Raw genomic sequence first — 17,503 nt, 5'->3', positions numbered from 1 at the left:
AATCTGCCCCATACTGTGTCGAGTCACACGCTGCATAGCTCCCGTCTTTGACACAAGCAAGGCTTTTTTAAAATCGACCAGGTATGTCTGCAGTTAGGCATCCTACTGAAAATTGAGCACATACTACTTACTTTCTGGGTTCAAAAAAAGGAAGGTGCTTTTGTGAGGGTCCTCTTCTTCCTCATCCATCTTCATATACTTGTAAATCCAAACCTGAGGAGGAATGAGAACAAACAATAAAAAAAAAAAAAACTTGCTTTCAGCTGCACAGTGTCCATATTGGAGATGAACACTTAGAGGCTCATATTTGATGCTACTTAGGCAGATAAGCAGGTCCTGTTCGATTAGCCGTAGAGTTGCCAACCGGCTCCAGATTTTCAGGACAGGTTGATCCAGTCCTGGTTTTACCCCCCCTGCACGCAGGTACTTATAGTCTTGATTTTCTGATGGAGTGCAATACGTACATCAGAATAAGTCCCAGCAGGCAAGGGGGTAAAACCAGGACTAGATCAACCTGTCCTGAAAATCTGGAGCCGGTTGGCCACCCTAGTTAGCCGACTCAGTTGTGGGTGGGATGCGGGCATAACTGGGAGGAGTTACTTATCCAGCTAACTTAGGACTGGATTTTCTAAAATTGCAGGGCTTTGTGAATCACGCGTTAACGGGGGGCGAAGCGGGGGGCGGGCCTGCGAAAGCCGGAAGCGATCGCACCACCGCGGTGTTATCGCTGCCGGCTTTCGCACCCAATAGCGCCATCGTGAAAGGTGGTGCTACTGGGCGCGCTACTGGTAGCGATAAAGGGTCTTACCTTATCGCCGCCAGTGAAGTTTCTGCAGCGTCCGCCCCGACGCTGCCCGACTCCTCCTCTTCCGGTGCAGCCGCTGCCCCGACTCCGCCCCGATCTAGCTATCGCACGCGAAAAGTCCCTTTTCGCGTGCGATAGGGTTAGAAAATAAACCCCTTAGCCAGATATTTGGACTTATCTGGCTACGTTACCCGGATAAGGCAGACCTGATATTCAGGTACTTGCAGAATCGCGTATAAATGTTAAGGTGGGGGAAGGGTGGTGTTCAGAAGCATGTGCACAAGTTGCTATTGTGTAAATGGTATTTGCGCATGTGTTACCGAACTTGTGCATACACTTTTACCCCTAATTAAGTCGCAGAAGTGAAATTACATTTGTCTTCTGTTTTCAGTTTTTAGGTGGGAAGTTAAGGTGAAGTGCCAGAGGGTCAGGGTTATCTGACGGACACATTGGCAAACTGGTGATTCCAAGTACGCGCACAGGTTAAGTATTTTCATGTGCAAAGTGCAAGCATATTTTATAAATCACCTACCTCCGCATTTAACTCTGGGTTATTATATGAACATGTTATAATTATTACGCATGTAAAATATATGCATGCACTTTTATAAAAGGGACAGAGAAAGTATATGTGTTTTACTGCATTACAAATATGCATGCATACTAAAACATAAGCGTGCGCGCTTCCAGGGCAGAGATACACGGTATTCTATAAATTGTATGGTTCTGCCACACAGTTTAAAAAATACTTATCAAACTTCAGATGCATGGACTTAATGCAGACTAATGAAAATTACAAAATTACAATCCTATACATTAAATCCCAAAACAGTTTTAGATGCTATTTTCAAATAGCCTGCTCAGTTGCAAACTATATGGATGGTTTTAATGTATGTACTTTTCCCTGAATTTTCAAAGGAAACCATGTGGACACTTTCCCTTTGAAAATTTGCCTAGAAAACTGTCTGAGGTCCCCAATTAATGTGGATGCCTGTACGCATTTATGTATAATAATGGAACAATTTAACTTACCTGATAATTTTCTTTCCTTGAATCCTGCTATACCAGTCCAGATGCATGGGTTTATGTCCCCTTTTAGTAGATGGAGACTGAGGACACACACCTTTTTCTATGATATCAACACTGGTTTTTACCGTGGTGCAGCTCCAACAAGAGCTAGCATTCTTATGTCAAAGCCATGAAAGATAAACTAAAAACTTACTCAAAAATAACCTACAAATGACATGAAACACACCACCATAAAAGGATCCTCTAAGAAAATACCATCTGAAATTCTTTTGGTTAATGAATAGGAACAAGGAAAGGCAAAAGAACAAGAGCAGTAAAAAAGGTTCTAAATAGCTAGCTAGGAAGATAATAAACCTAAACCTGAGAAACAAATATCCTGCTGCATCACAACAGTACGTCCTGCTACCTGCTGGAAACAGGGAAAACCGGCCTTTGCTGAAGCTGCACCAGGGTGTCAACTAATGATGATGTCACAGAAAAAGATTGTCCCCATCTGTCGGTGGGGGGAATAAACCCATGCATCCGGACCGATGTAACAGGATAATAAGGACCACCTCATTTTTCTTCTCTCTTGTTCTGAAGATGTGTCTCGTCACACTAGGTACACTTGCAAGATATTGTAAAGTTTCTCATTTGACAGTTGTAATAAAAGTTATTAAAAAAAAAATGCTTGTGTACGTTGCATCTGCTCTTTTGTGTGGGCAACCGAGAGAGGAGCTCCATGTGTAGTTTCAGCTGCAATTGAGCAGAGCAATTTTCAGCAAGGCCCAATTTACTCAGGTAAATCACTATTTATCCAGGTACATGGCTTTGAAAATTGCCTTCCTTCTGCTTTTTCTTTTTCAATTGAGCTATTACAGGGAGGATAAGTTAAGTAAAAATAGTTTGGTAATAAGTAAGGATCTATCTTTGACAGTCATTCAGCCATGCTATCTGTCATCAGTGGTGAAGTTTGTACTTCCCCTGTTGGTATGTTGAACATCTGGACCCACCACATTTTAGGAATAATTTCCCTACAGGGGACAAGTACCCCAGAATGCTGTGGTGCCACCCTTCCATGTGGACTCTTTCAGTAGTCTAAAAATACATTGCCAAGGGCAAGGAGCCACTGATGGTCATTATAAAACAGTGGTCCCCAACCTTGTCCTGGGGGCCCACCAGCCAGTCGGGTGTTCAGGATATCCACAATGAATATGCATGAGAGAAAATTTATTTATTAGCATTTCCAGGTTACCCAAGAGCTCAAGCATTCTTACAGACCAAAAGATATCGATTCATATTACTTCATTTTAGGTGGTAATGTGAGATGTGATGTAATTGCATTCTGTTGCTTCCTGATGACCTTTAAATGTTCTACATAAAGCTCTGAACTTGAATTTCAGTATAATACTGACAAAATGTTAAATGAATCCAAATCTGTATCCAACTCCATGAAAATATCACAGATGAAACAAAGGAACATAAAAATAGTTTGAAAGAAAAAACACATCTAAAGTTAAAACTGAATAAATATTATCTGCAAAACAATGAGAACAAAAATAGATTTAACTATCTAATCTAATCCATAAAATACAAATGGACAGGTAAACCACTGGTATCTGCTCAGTAAATTAGAAACCTACAGAGACTCAGAACATTATTATTATTAGAAACCATAGGCTCATGATTAAAATGCAGACTTACTTTTCCAGATACAGAGAAGATTCCCGGTAAAAGCATTTATTTTCCGTTTCCATGTGGGTAAGGCGGGTGAAGTCGTTGGGATAGACAAATGAAAGATAGACCTATGGTAGAAAGCAGAGGGGACAGCTGAGCAGACTACCTGAATGGCACAGACAATGGAAAGTGCCCTGTGTAAGGGGGAGCTCAGTGGAGACTGACAGAAAGACAGTGGGATGGAGAGAGAGGACAGACACTTCTGGGGTTAGAATGAGGGCTTTGATGAGCATGACATGAGCTTTTTCATACAGGCCAACAGTGCAGGAACCCAAAGGATATATGATATTTAATTTCAAAAGAACATTTTAGTAACATTATAAAGCTTGAAACAAAAAAAAACCCAACTGGCATTAAAAAAATGTAAAAATAATTCCGTATCAACACAAAGTACTGCAGATTTCCAAAACAGGAATGCATGTAAAGTCAGACAAATACAATGGCAGCGATAGCTGGGAACACACATTTCCTTATTTATTCATTGGAATTATTTATAATCCACTGTTATAAATAACATTGTTCAAAGTGGCGTACAAAGAAAAGTTAAAAATTACAAAATATCAAGCCAAGTATAAATACATTTTCTCTATTTTTTTGTTCCAAAACCATTCAGTTTCGCAACTGGAAAAATGAAGGGGGGCCAAAGGAAGATGTACAAAGTCGGGATGGAAAAGTGCCAAGAATGAGACATGTCCCCTGCTTCTAGTACAAGTGACCCATAAGAGCCTGTGTAAGGAAAAGATCATTTCCACAGCCAAAAGGGTCCCACAGCATCGGCACTGCATGAGCAAAGAAAACCAGGAGAGAGAGGGCCGGGTGCTGCTCGATTCTATTGTTCAGGAACCTTCCTTTGTACTTTACTGATTGTGGAAAGCGAAGAAGCATTCAGGTTTGCAGTCCTGGACTAGCATGGAGTAGCTTTTATTCTTTCGTAGCCCAGTCCCTCTGGCACAATCAGACATGTTACCTCTTCCATCATGAATGCCTTCCCTATTATGGAGAAGTTCTCTAAAATCAGCACAAAGTCTGGACAAGTGAGAAAACAAAATCCATGTTTTAGCCTGGAGTTTCCAATGGCCTATTGAGCCCAGCATCCTGTCTCTGACAGTGACCAGTCCAGTTTCACTGGAAGTATCCAACAAATCCCAATGTGAAAGTCCGTTTCACGCTTCTCGCCTCAGGAATTAAGAGGCGCAGAAGCCAAAGTGTACCTGGCTAATGATTACTGTATTTATGGACCTGTCCTCCAGAAACGCGTCCAAACTTTTTTTTTTAAACTCGGTTATATTCTAGATGTTCCGACACTGATAACCCTAGTAAAATTCACAGCCATTGAATGGATTGTTTTTGGAGGGGGGAACAGGCCAGGACTTCCCAAACCTGTCTTGGAGACTCTGCAGCCAGTTGGGTTTTTCAGGATCTCCACAACAATGCATGAGATAAATCTGCATACACTGGCAACTCAATATATGCAAATTTATCTCAGGTACATTCGAGAAAACCCAACTGACAGTGGGATCCCTAGGAGAAGTGTGGAAAGCCCTGGATTAGGATGACAGAGTACCAACCATAGTAGCCATGGAGATGTCGTGGCAGTGTAATGAGTTTGGGTAGCTTTGCTGCTTTTGGGTAGCTTTCCTGCTTTTTTGGTTCCTTTAGATTTTAGTGTTTTATGATGTATTTTATTGTTTGCTATTTGTTTTATCACTTGTTTTATTATCTCATATAGGTGATGTTACTTTGCGAGTTCTAAATATGATTCAATAAATTCAATAAATAAAGAAAGATCAGTAACTGAAGCGACAAAAGCTTACACAAACAGGAATGGAGCACAAAGGGTGAAGCAAAACACCCCTGGCTGAACTTTGGCTGTCCCAGAAGAGAATGTAGCTGAAACTGTCATTCTTTTTAGATGCCTCATGTATCCTCACATCCGGGGAATGTCAGGAACAGACAGAGGAGGCTGCGGCACAACTGGGCAATGCATTATCCTTCAAAAACCCCTTTGCCTATGTTACACATTTGAAACTACAGTGAGATCTGAAAGCTTCCAAGAGAAAATGCATTTCTTATACAACTAAATTAAAAAAAAAAAAATCATTGCTTTACTTTATGTGGCATCATAAAGGTACACACACTGAAAGCTCAACCAGCACCAACGACATCAAGCAAACAACTTACATTATTACATGGAAGCTCATGAGGTATCTGTTAAAGAGAAGGTCCTGGTAGCAGAATAAAGAAAAGGGGCAACGTGTATGAGACACTTACAAACTGAAGGCCCTGGTAGCGTGCGATGGGGAAGTCCTTAACCACATAAGTCGGGGTATAGGCACACGGCACTAGTACATTCTCCACCCAGGACGGCTCAATCAGGGGAGCTGAAGAAAACAAAATCAAAACGCAAAGTTAGTTTACTTTGGAGCTTCTGATGGAGGAGCGAACCTGGAAGCGAGGGAACTTATTTTTTTTTTTATCTGATTCATTTAGATTCAGCTCACACCTTTTCATTGGCAGAGCAGTGCGAGTTACGTGCACTGCCCAGGTTGAACTCTCTGGGGAGTAAATACCGTATAATCCCAGAATTCTATTTAACGCAACCGAGAAGCTCTGCGCAATGAGGAATGGCCTAGCTGGCCCTCACAACTCTATGGCTAAACCCGCACATGGTTCGTCTTAAAACAGTAAGATACACACAGTCTACTCTATAGAGAGCCCTATCACTGAGGTTAGCCCTGAGATAAAACCTGGGACTTTGAGTTAACTAAAAGTTAACAAGATCCAGGGTGAGCGCTACATCTGAAGGTAAATCCAAAGGAACCCTTTGATTTCTGGCTTTAATATACTGTATTTACCAAAGCAAGGAATGTGTGATTCAGGGAGGAAACGGGTGAGAAAGCCAGAGATCAACTGGGGCCTAGGGCATATGGAACTGGGAAGGCTAGAGACACATAAGGGCTGTGCTTATGTGTTCCATGTTTCTAAGAGTTGAAAGGTATCCGAGCTGGAGAAAACATGGCAGTAAACGTGCTGGCTGAAACCTGTGGCCCTGTTCGATAGTTCTGGCCCAACTTACTTAGGAAGAAAGTATCCCGAGGGTCTGGTTTCAGCATGTCTGCCCCATGGTCCTCTCTCTGAGCTTCCCACAGGTAACTTCCTGAGTGGCTGGCAAGAGACTGTGGAATGTGATCGACCTTATTCATCTTCAGAGAAGATTCATCTGGGAATCCACCCCACCCAAAAGAAATAAAAAATAAATAAATACAAGGTACTGTAAATACATTACTGCTTTAATTTATCATATCTAAGGTCCATAATGCTGCCAGTCAATACTGAAAACAAGACATTTACAACAATCAAAACTGATGTTAGATTAACATGCATTAGTATTATTCAAACTTTATAATATATATATTATAAGGGATATTATTTACAATCTTTAAAGTAACTGTACTGGTCCTGCAAAGAAATGGATTCTTTGGGTATGGTGATATCATCAGAATGTTGCATGCAAGCCTTTGAGCCTGCACCAATCCTCTATTATTCCCTTCTCCTCAGACTGATCTTAAACAGATGTTTAAAGTCAGCAAATAAAGATAAGGAAATCCTCAGTAGCTAGACTCAAACATATCCTCTAACACTGCATAGTGTCATTTACTGAAGGGATGACTTAACTTTGAACCATGCTACCTGACCATGTCGGCCTTTGTCTGCTTGGCTCTTGCATTATGTCTTCCCTACAATGGGTTCATTTAAAATTTGTGAACAGCAATAGAGAGAATGCTATAAGAACATGCCATACTGGGTCAGACCAAGGGTCCATCAAGCCCAGCATCCTGTTTCCAACAGTGGCCAATCCAGGCCATAAGAATCTGGCAAGTACCCAAAAACTAAGTCTATTCCATGTTACCGTTGCTAGTAATAACAGTGGCTATTTTCTAAGTCAACTTAATTAATAGCAGGTAATAGACTTCTCCTCCAAGAACTTATCCATATTATGATATATCCATATTATTATAACTTATCCATATAATATCCATATTATGCACTAACCATATTATGATTTACAATAATATTGTTAATCAATTACAAAAATTTACAAATATGTAATATACAAATAGGTCACTAGATCATATCCCATCCCATAAAAACACAGTAAAAACATCCACAAACACTCAAACACACTCATACCATTCCATGCCCACCCAATACGATAAAATTAACTCAATTCACAAAGATATATGTCAAAATCGATCAATAGTAAGATGATAAATCTTCTTCAGCATCTTACTCTGACCATATCACCTTCATCTCAAATATATTCATCATTATATTTGAGATGAAGGTGATATGGTCGCTGTAAGATGCTGAAGAATTATCTTTCTATTGATCGATTTTGACATTATATATATATATATATATCTTTGCTAATTGAGTTAGTTTTATTGTATTGGGTGGGCATGGAATGGTATGAGTGCTTGTGGATGTTTTTACTCTATTTCTATGGGTTGGGATATGATCTTGCGATGATATTTTGTACATTTTTGTAATTGGTTAAAATATTGTTGTAAATCATAGCATTCTCTCTATTGTTACTCACCGTTTGTGTGTGTGAGAAGATAAATTTTAAATGAAAACAACGAAGGATAAAATTTATCATCTTGATAAACAGACTTATCTATTGAAGGTCTCCATCCTGTATATTACAATCACTATGTAACAGCCTGCACAAGTTACACCAATTTTCAGAGGGAAATTTTATGTGCACAGGCATGTTCTTCCTCTTTTGAAAATTATCCCACTGTAGCTACCCACGCTCAATTGCACTTGCTAAATGGTTTGCTGAGATTTTTCAGGAAATGTTCTGTGTGCACTTATGAAAACGCAAAAGCATCTGTGTAAGCACAAATTTTGCCAACCTCTCCCCATTCCCCCCCACCACCCAGAAGCGCCTCTGCTCAGTCCAGGGAAATTTTTGCGGGAACACAATATATGTGCGTATCTTTATCCACATATTGGGCGGGCAATTTGTAAAATGCCATTTCTGTGCATAATGCACTGTTTTACCTGCAGAAGTCCCTTTGAAAATGACCTACCCTGTGTCCCTCACCAAGGGACTCCCCTCGCTCTACCTTCTGCAGCTTGTAAAGCTGCATTAAAGCATTAATCACCCCAGATAAGATATTAAGAAGGTTATTTTCAAACAGCTGACAGTTGTACAGAGCTTGCAGTTACTTTTTACCCACAGATTTTGTAACAATATTCAAAAGTGAAGGAATCCGTATATTTTCACTTTGAAAACTGTCCCAGGAAAACTGCCTGCACACATTTACGCCTGATAACTTGTGCAGGTAGGTTTCCTCAGAACAAATATGCACATAAGAGTAAAGCCCATCCCCCAGGAATGCCTCTTCTCGCGGTGGGTAAAGTTATATATTTACCTGCGCATAGGGATGGCAGGTTTCTAAAAACCCCTTTCCAAGGGCTACACACCTTTATGCACTGCTGCATGCAGGAAGGGCAGGAGGGCCGTGCTCCCCCGCAAATGCTTCAGTCTAGAGACGCCACTTAACTGAGAGCCCTTGCTATGGGCCCTGAAGTGAGTAACCGGGTTAGAAACAATAAAGGGCAGTGGTTATTAGTGGTGTGCCGCAGGGATCGGATCTTGGACTGGCTCTTTTCTACATTTTCTCAATATTGCGCAAGGACTAGCGGAAAAGGTGTATCTCTTTGCGGATGATACCAAAATCTGCAACAGGGTAAACACCCAGAAAAGGGTAGAAAACATGGAGGAGGGTCCTAGTGAAAGTTAAGGAATGGTCTAGAGTCTAGCAGCTAAGATTTAATGCGAAACAAATGCAGGATCAAGCACTGCGATACAGTGTGGGGGTGATCGTATCTGATGATCTTAAGGCAGTGGCAAAAGACAGAAAGATGTTTGGATGCACAGGGAGAGGAATGAGAGGAATGGTCAGCAGCACAAAGGAGGTCAAACTGCCTGTGTGTAAGACCCCGGTGAGGCCTCGCTTGGAATACTGTGTTCAATTCTGGAGACTGTGCCTTTAAATGGATATAAACTGGATGGAGTCAGTCCAGAGAGTGGCTACTAAAATGGTCAGTGGTCTTTGTTATAAAGAATAGAGGGACAGATCTAAAGATGTAAACATGTACATCCTAGAAGAAAAATACAAAAAAAAAAAACCCACCAAGTGCAAGAATAGTCAAATCACTATACATAATATCACTATATATAATATAATCTCACTTCAAACGAAAATTTGAGGAAACAAGAAACACTACAAAATTCAATAAATTGTGTAATGACCTTTATGTAGCACTAGGGCTGCATATTATATTCCCCTTATCATGCTGCGGTTTATAATCATTGGTCATAATATGTGAATGTGTAATCCAACACTCTTCATCTAACTGACAGCAGGATAACCCTTTACCTGCTCCTGGCTTGGCTTATATTGGTGCAAACACATACGTTGCATACACTGAATGGAGGCCTCACATTCACAGAGCGGCGGCCCGCTAATAGATTAGCAGGGGGACCAGGAGCCAGAACCAGCAGAGACAGCACAGGTTCACTATGCTACACCAGCTGTCATACAGGGACTGCAGACCTGCGTAGATTGGACACCACTGTCACGCAGACACAACCTTATTTATTTATTTATTTAGAAACTTTTATATACCGACAACCGTTTGCACATCGTATCGGTTCACAGATAACTAAAAACTTTAGGCATTGCCTTTACATGGAACAGTAAACTATGAACTAGGGAACAGCAAACATCTAACAGCTCATAAATAGTATTTACAAGGGAGGAGACAGAAAAAAGATTAACCTTCCCATGAGGCATTCTTTTTTTTTTTTTTTAACTATGTAAAGAATGCCTAAAAATGGGGATCAAGCACCGCATTGGGTTTGAATATTTAACCGTTATTACAGAGAAGCCAACAGACTTTTTTCTTCTATCATAGCACCTCCAAGTACAGCTAACAAAGGAGAAAATCGGTCATAAGAATAGAAACAAGATAGCCTGATAGATAATGTTAGTTTTGACACTGCTTGTCACCAGCGTGAAAACAGATTTCAAAATTCACTTTAGAAAAGGAAATAAACAGTCTCCAACTTCCCTTCAAAGGAGGGAAGTGCAGGAACAAAAGTGTTTATATATAGCAATGAACACAAATACTGGAGCTTGTCAAAGTAACCCCGCTCCTTCCTTCTCCCACCCTTTCAAATATTATAGAGGGATGGAATGAGGTTTATTATGGGTTACGGGTAACTATACCATTCAAGAATAATCATGAATAAAATATACAATGTCTCATTCCATCATGTTCTTTATGCCACTCTGGCAACAGGGAAATACCTGCTGAGCTACTGATGAAAAGGCGACAGCTCAATCCAAATAAGAGAGAGAGAGAGATAGAGCACCTTTCCTTAAGAATACTGCACTATTTGACCAAAATCTCCTAACAGTATGATGTGATTCCAGCACAAGTCTCATTTGTGTCACACAGATGGCAATTTTCAAAGCTTTTTACCTACGGGAAAAATCCAGCTAAGTGCCCACACTCCCCCCCTTGGCAGGTACAAGTGCCCATGCTAGTCACAGGGTGCATATTTTTACCTGCAACTGGAAAGAGGTGGGGAAGGGGCGGGGTTAGGTCAGGTGCAAATCCACACGCTGAGAATGATGTCCCGTTCCTACCACCAGCCTGATTTTCAAAGGGGAAACCCCGCATGGAGTTTCTCTTTGAAAATGTGCTCATAGGCTAGGTGCTATTTAAAAAGAGGATTTTGGTTATCAAGACGCAACAAATAATTTGTAGGCGATACCTTTTAAATGGATTAATTTAGATGACCATTTTCAAATGTTTTACTCTCAGATTTTGTACTAATTTTCAAGGAGAAAGTATGCGTATATTTTCAGTTTAAAACCGGTCAGTGGGAAAACGTACTCAGAGACATTTGCATCGGTTTGCTGTATGGGTGTTTTTTACCATGGAAAATAATGCACATGGAATTGAGAATACAATCCACACGTTTTTTTCTTCCCCCATAACAGGGGCTAGCCAGTCTCAAACTAATGACCTTGGAAGGAAGTGATCCAGACCGTTCTGTATGTATGCACTGACTTTCTGAGGCACCTCATTTCTGCTGTATGCCTGAATACTAGTTTTTAGACAAAGAAAGCAGAGGACCCTGTCTACCTGCTGGAATGCAATGAGCCAACACCCCAGACCTATTATCTGATTGGTCTAATTCACAAATCAAATGTACTGCACTTATCTAAAAACAACACTCTGAATATGCTCTGATTGGTCAGTATGAAGGGTATATATTGTTATACACATTGCTGTCAAAATTGGGTAACTGGGTGTTTTTACACTTGTATAGACCTGTTACTACCCGGAACAAATTATCTCCTCGTGCTTTGTTCCAGTCCCTGTCCCTGTCCCCTTTGTCTCTGTCTTTCTCTAATTAAAGCTTCTGATTACATACTGCTGCAGTGGTTTCTCTAGAATAAACATTTTGGTAGCAGAGGATGGAGTTTTCGTCTACAGCTGTAATTTGAATCTCCTGACTGATCAGACCAGACAATCTCTTCACGGCATTTCAGGCTGGGGCAGTACCGGGCCGGACGTGTACACCAGCGCTCTGGATTGGAATGTCCCAGGGACATCGTCTTGAGCAAAGTGCCAAGAAGAAAGAAATAGGTTTCATTTGTTTAAACAAATGGAGCATTCCTATTGAAGGCGTGTGTATATGAATAAAGATGGCAGTTTGGCATGGTTATGCTAATTAGATTGTTTTGAAAGTACAGAGAGACACTGAAATAGTTAAGATTCTTTGGCGTGCAATCACTAGTGGGGGTTGGTACAGGCATTCAAAGGTTTAGTAGTCGCATCAGTACATTTAAAGCACTCCCTAGGTTTGTTTTTCTTGCAAATCCAAATTGATTTTATTAAATAGTATATGAATTGTCTTAACATTGTTTTGCTGTTTCACAAGGTTTTTTCCAGCAATGTTGACAGAGATATTTTTGTAGCTCAGTGTTCTGCTGACTGAATTTATTCTCCAAGGTTGAATTCTAAATATTGGTATTATTCTACAAAGCGGCTTGTGATAGCGCCTCCTAGTGGATGCATATCTCTCTTTTTCTTACTTTTTTGTATGCTAGCTTTTATTTTTCATGTCATTGGCCTTCCTGTCATGAAAGAATTAAGGCCGATATTTTATTTTTCTATATTTTTTCAATTTTATTTTCTTTTTCCATTTTTAAACAGAATTCTGGTTTTTGTTTTTCTGGTATTTCCCAGGCACTTTTCAAACACCTTTTTGGTTTACTTTTACTTTTGTTTTCATTTTTGAGCTCAAAATATGTGTTAACTGTTGTCTGTCTTGATGTTATGAAGATATCTATGATTATTTGTGAAATAAATGGATATGTGTCGGTCTTGTGAAACATATATTCTATGTAGTGTCTGCCGTACCTGAGTTGTCTGTGGTTCTGTTTATTACACTTTACTTTTGCTGCATCAATTTGAATTTGTGTTGCTCCATCACACACACATGTTCTATGCACACATATTTAACTTAGGCCTGGATTAGCGAAAGATTAATACAACCTACTGAATAAAATGAATATTCCATTGATTGTCAGAATTCAGAGCGAACCAGCCCAACATTATTACATTATATGACCTGAGTTATCTACTCATTTGGCCTGATTTCTTCTTTGTTTTATGTTTCGTTATTCTTTACCCTGATGTAGTTTTCTTGATCACATGAATCAATGTACCTTGATCTGCCATGCGATAATTGATGTTATATGTATCTAGTTATTATGCCTTTCTGTAAGTGCCATGATTTAGATTTCCTAAATCAATGATATAATTTGAGGTCATGCAATTTTTACACTTGTAGAAGTCTCCAGTCCTAAAATCTCTATTATGTGATTTCTTGAAATGCTCTTCTATCTCTATCTATAAGCTAGTTTGTTTACATTTGGGATTCCAGAGGGGAAGATATTATTTTTCCTTATTTCTGTTTTTTTATTTTACTACATTTCTTCCTTTTCCTGTGCAAAGACTCACACTGATGGTTTAGCAACCCTGCGAAGTAGATTATTTTGTTTTAGACCACATAGCATGCTATAAACCTTCTCACAGAGTCAGCTGTCACTTGTTTCTATGATTATCCTCAATTACACTCAGACACACCATCAATCTAAGAGGGGTATTAGCCCCCCGCTTCCTCAGAAGCACCCGAAGACAAAGCAGTACAACTAGCCCTCAACTACATTAACAGCAAATACCCCTTGACCAAAACTAATTTAGAAGCCTTCCCATCCACTGCTGGGTCACCTCTTGGACAGGTGACTGCCACAGTTGAATTAGGAATGTCCATACAGCGATTGTTTTCACTGCTGCATGTTGTCATAATACTGCATAGCGCCATCAATACCTTACAGAACTAGCATGATGTATTGGACTTTTGCTATGTCTTTGCCTACCATGCATATGCCTCTGCCTTCAATGATTTGGATCTTACATCGCTGCAGCCATGTCCAGGATGCCCGGACTGAAAATTATGATCAACTCTTCATCTGCAGTACAAGATCAAGTAACTACTATCCATCAGTGCTTAATGATGGACATGCATGAGCTTCCCCATGAATCAAATGGGCAGGGAAAAACAGTGGGCTTAGCCAAGGACGGGTAAGATTTCTTCACCTAAGGCTAGCTTAGGATGTAAGGGATAACCTAAGATAGGCACCCACGGCCCCGCCCATATGTGAAGGGTTTCTAGGCGTAACCCTTCAAGAGGGGGATATATGTATGCACTGACTTTCTGAGGCACCTCATTTCTGCTGTATGCCTGAATACTAGTTTTTAGACAAAGAAAGCAGAGGACCCTGTCTACGTGCTGGAATGCAATGAGCCAACACCCCAGACCTATTAGCTGATTGGTCTAATATATTCTCAAATCAAATGTACTGCACTTATCTAAAAACAACACTCTGAATATGCTCTGATTGGTCAGTATGAAGGGTATATATTGTTATACACATTGCTGTAAAAATTGGGTAACTGGGTGTTTTTACAATTGTATAGACCTGTTATTCCCCAGAACAAATTATCTCCTTGTGCTTTGTTCCGGGCCCTGTCCCTGTCCCCTTTGTCTCTGTCTTTCTCTAATTAAAGCTTCTGATTACAAACTGCTGCAGTGGTTTCTCTAGAATAAACAGTTCTCAAGAATCACAAGAGGCTTGAGGATCTTAACTCATCCTGAAGAAATTAAGGAGACTGCCCAAGAGGTGGAGCAGGGGAAATGCTCGGATTGGCAGTAGAGTTTTAAGGACAGCGCTGGAAACCAATCCTTGCTGGCACAACAGCTTTCTGGGACAATTCCTTCAGAATCTCAGGGCACCCGCCTTGTTCCTAACTTTTTTCTTGCCTGCATGGATCCCTTCCTCATTCCTGAGTGATTCCTTCCGTGATGGATTCGTGTTCTCTTCCTGATTTCCTGGAGAGACTTCCAGCTTCTTGACCTCAGTGCAGACTGGGCTTACACAATCTTCTGCTTTCCCTCTGAAGGGCGTGCTGCAGATCCTGGAGATAACTCTGTATGCTCTGACGAGGTACCCCTATCCTTGCACCTTCTGTAGGTCACCCAAAGCCTGACACTCCAACCTAAACAAGGGCCTGAAAATAACTCTTCTAAATGCAGCTAATGTACATGGGTTATTATATTATTTATATTAGTGGATTCACATGCACAAGTGCACAGTGAAAATTATCTGAAATAATATGCACAAAATCACCCACACAGAGCTACGCCTGCTCTTATTCCAATCAAAAGTATGCGTGTGAAGTCAGCTTCACGTATACTTTTGATTGGAATAAGATGAAAATATTTGTGAAATTAAGCTACAATTTCATTTCTTTTAAAAACATAGGGGTAGATTTTCAGACGAGCGCGAACAGCCTACTTTTGTTTGCGCTCCAGGCGCAAACAAAAGTACGCTGGATTTTAGTAGATACGCGCGTAGTCGCGCGTATCTACTAAAATCCTGGATCGGCGCGCGCAAGGCTATCGATTTTGTATAGCCTGCGCGCGCCGAGCCGCGCTGCCTCCCCCCGTTCCCTCCAAGGCCGCTCCGAAATCGGAGCGGCCTTGGAGGGAACTTTCCTTTTGCCCTCCCCTCACCTTCCCCTCCCTTCCCCTACCTAACCCACCCGCCCGGCCCTGTCTACACCCCCCCCTTACCTTTGTCGGGGGATTTACGCCTCCCGGAGGGAGACGTAAATCCCCGCGCGCCAGCGGGCCTGCTGCGCGCCGGGCCGCGACCTGGGGGCGGGTACGGAGGGCGCGGCCACGCCCCCGGGCCGTAGCCACGCCCCGTACCCGCCCCCAAAACGCTGCCGACACGCCCCCGGAACGCCGCGGCGACCGGGCCCGCCCCCGACACGCCCCCGACACGCCCCCCTCCGAGAACCCCGGGACTTACGCGAGTCCCGGGGCTCTGCGCGCGCCGGGAGGCCTATGTAAAATAGGCTTCCCGGCGCGCAGGGCCCTGCTCGCCTAAATCCGCCCGGTTTTGGGCGGGATTTAGGCGAGCAGGGCTCTGAAAATCTACCCCATAAAGTATAAATTTCTAGACTGTCCTGGTGGCTGTTAAGGGTGACAATTGGTGGCTGCATTTAGAGCCCATCATGTAGGGTTGCAGAAGGCTTAAGATATGATGGTTTATGAAAATATTACCACTTGCTAAGAGGGAAATATGAGGCTTTCATAAAATATTGGGCACCATGTATTGACATGAAAAGGAGGCGAGTTAAATGAGGGCACTGTCTAATCCAGAGCTTTCCAAACTTTTCATGCTGGTGACACACTTTTTAGACAAACATAATTTCACGACACGGTAATTCAGTCTACCAGCAAACCAGAGGTTAAAGGTTAAATGAACGAAACGTAGTTTGAAAATTTATATATGTTTCCTTATCTATACATAAATAAATGTTTCTCTCATGAAAACCTTTCATTTATATTAAAAATATATATTCCAAGCGCTACTTTCCAAAAAAACAAGCCCAAGCACATGTCTGACCCCCACACACTCATCTCTCCCCCCCAGCACATGTCTGGCCCCCACAGACTCATCTCTCCCCCCCCCCCCAGCACATGTCTGGCCCCCACACTCATGTACCTCTTCTTTTTGATTGCTGCCAGTTTTTCATGATAAAACAAGCGCTATTTTCCAAAAAAACAAGCCCAAGCACATGTCTGGCCCCCACACACTCATCTCGCCCCTCTTCCAAGCACATGTCTGTCCCCCACACACTCATATCTCCCCCCCCAGCACATGTCTGGCCCCCACACACTCATATCTCCCCCCCAGCACATGTCTGGCCCCCTCACTCATGTACCTCTTCTTTGTGATTGTTGCCAGTTAAGTGTTTCATTTCCTTCAGGGTTCAAGCCTGCCGTGGTGCATAAAACCTTCCATGATCACCAGACACTGTGGCTTGTGGTCAGTGCTCCTCATGGCCAGGCCTCATCATCAGCAGCAGCCAATGACAGGGACAGCTGGGCTCAAGTCCCACCCACCAAGCCCGAAAAAAACCCGCGATTGACAGCAAAAATCGCCAAATAATAAGCAACCCACGAACTGAAAAAAAAAAAGTGAATCGCTAGGAAAAAAAGCACAAACTCGCGTTGGAGTTGAAGGCACGGTGCACGACACACCTGCACACTGCAGGCAACACACTAACATGTTGCGTTACACAGTTTGGAAAGCTCTGGTCTAATCCTTTGGAAGCAGAGGTTTTAAAGATGCCAGCTTTGTTGGTGTTTTATATTTTATTTTAATTTTAGTGTTGAAATATTATTTTCAAGCGCCAGTGATTTAGAAAACTTGTGCTACTCCT

General features: G+C 41.7%; 1 protein-coding gene across 1 annotated transcript in view; it reads right to left on the bottom strand.

The window, feature by feature from the left end:
- B4GALNT4 (beta-1,4-N-acetyl-galactosaminyltransferase 4) overlaps positions 1-17,503 on the bottom strand; it is a 334,646-nt gene that overhangs the window by 27,996 nt on the left and 289,147 nt on the right. The window contains exons 10-14 of the mRNA XM_029583102.1: positions 6,627-6,770; positions 5,822-5,931; positions 3,518-3,618; positions 1,611-1,614; positions 132-213 (exon numbers count right to left, since the gene is read on the bottom strand). Of these exons, the coding sequence (XP_029438962.1) occupies positions 132-213; positions 1,611-1,614; positions 3,518-3,618; positions 5,822-5,931; positions 6,627-6,770 (441 nt within the window). The remainder of the gene's footprint in view (positions 1-131; positions 214-1,610; positions 1,615-3,517; positions 3,619-5,821; positions 5,932-6,626; positions 6,771-17,503) is intronic.

Source organism: Rhinatrema bivittatum, chromosome 17, assembly GCF_901001135.1.
Source record: "Rhinatrema bivittatum chromosome 17, aRhiBiv1.1, whole genome shotgun sequence".
NCBI lineage: Eukaryota > Metazoa > Chordata > Amphibia > Gymnophiona > Rhinatrematidae > Rhinatrema > Rhinatrema bivittatum.
Note: the sequence above shows the minus strand (reverse complement) of the source record. Positions and strands in the feature narration are given on the sequence as shown.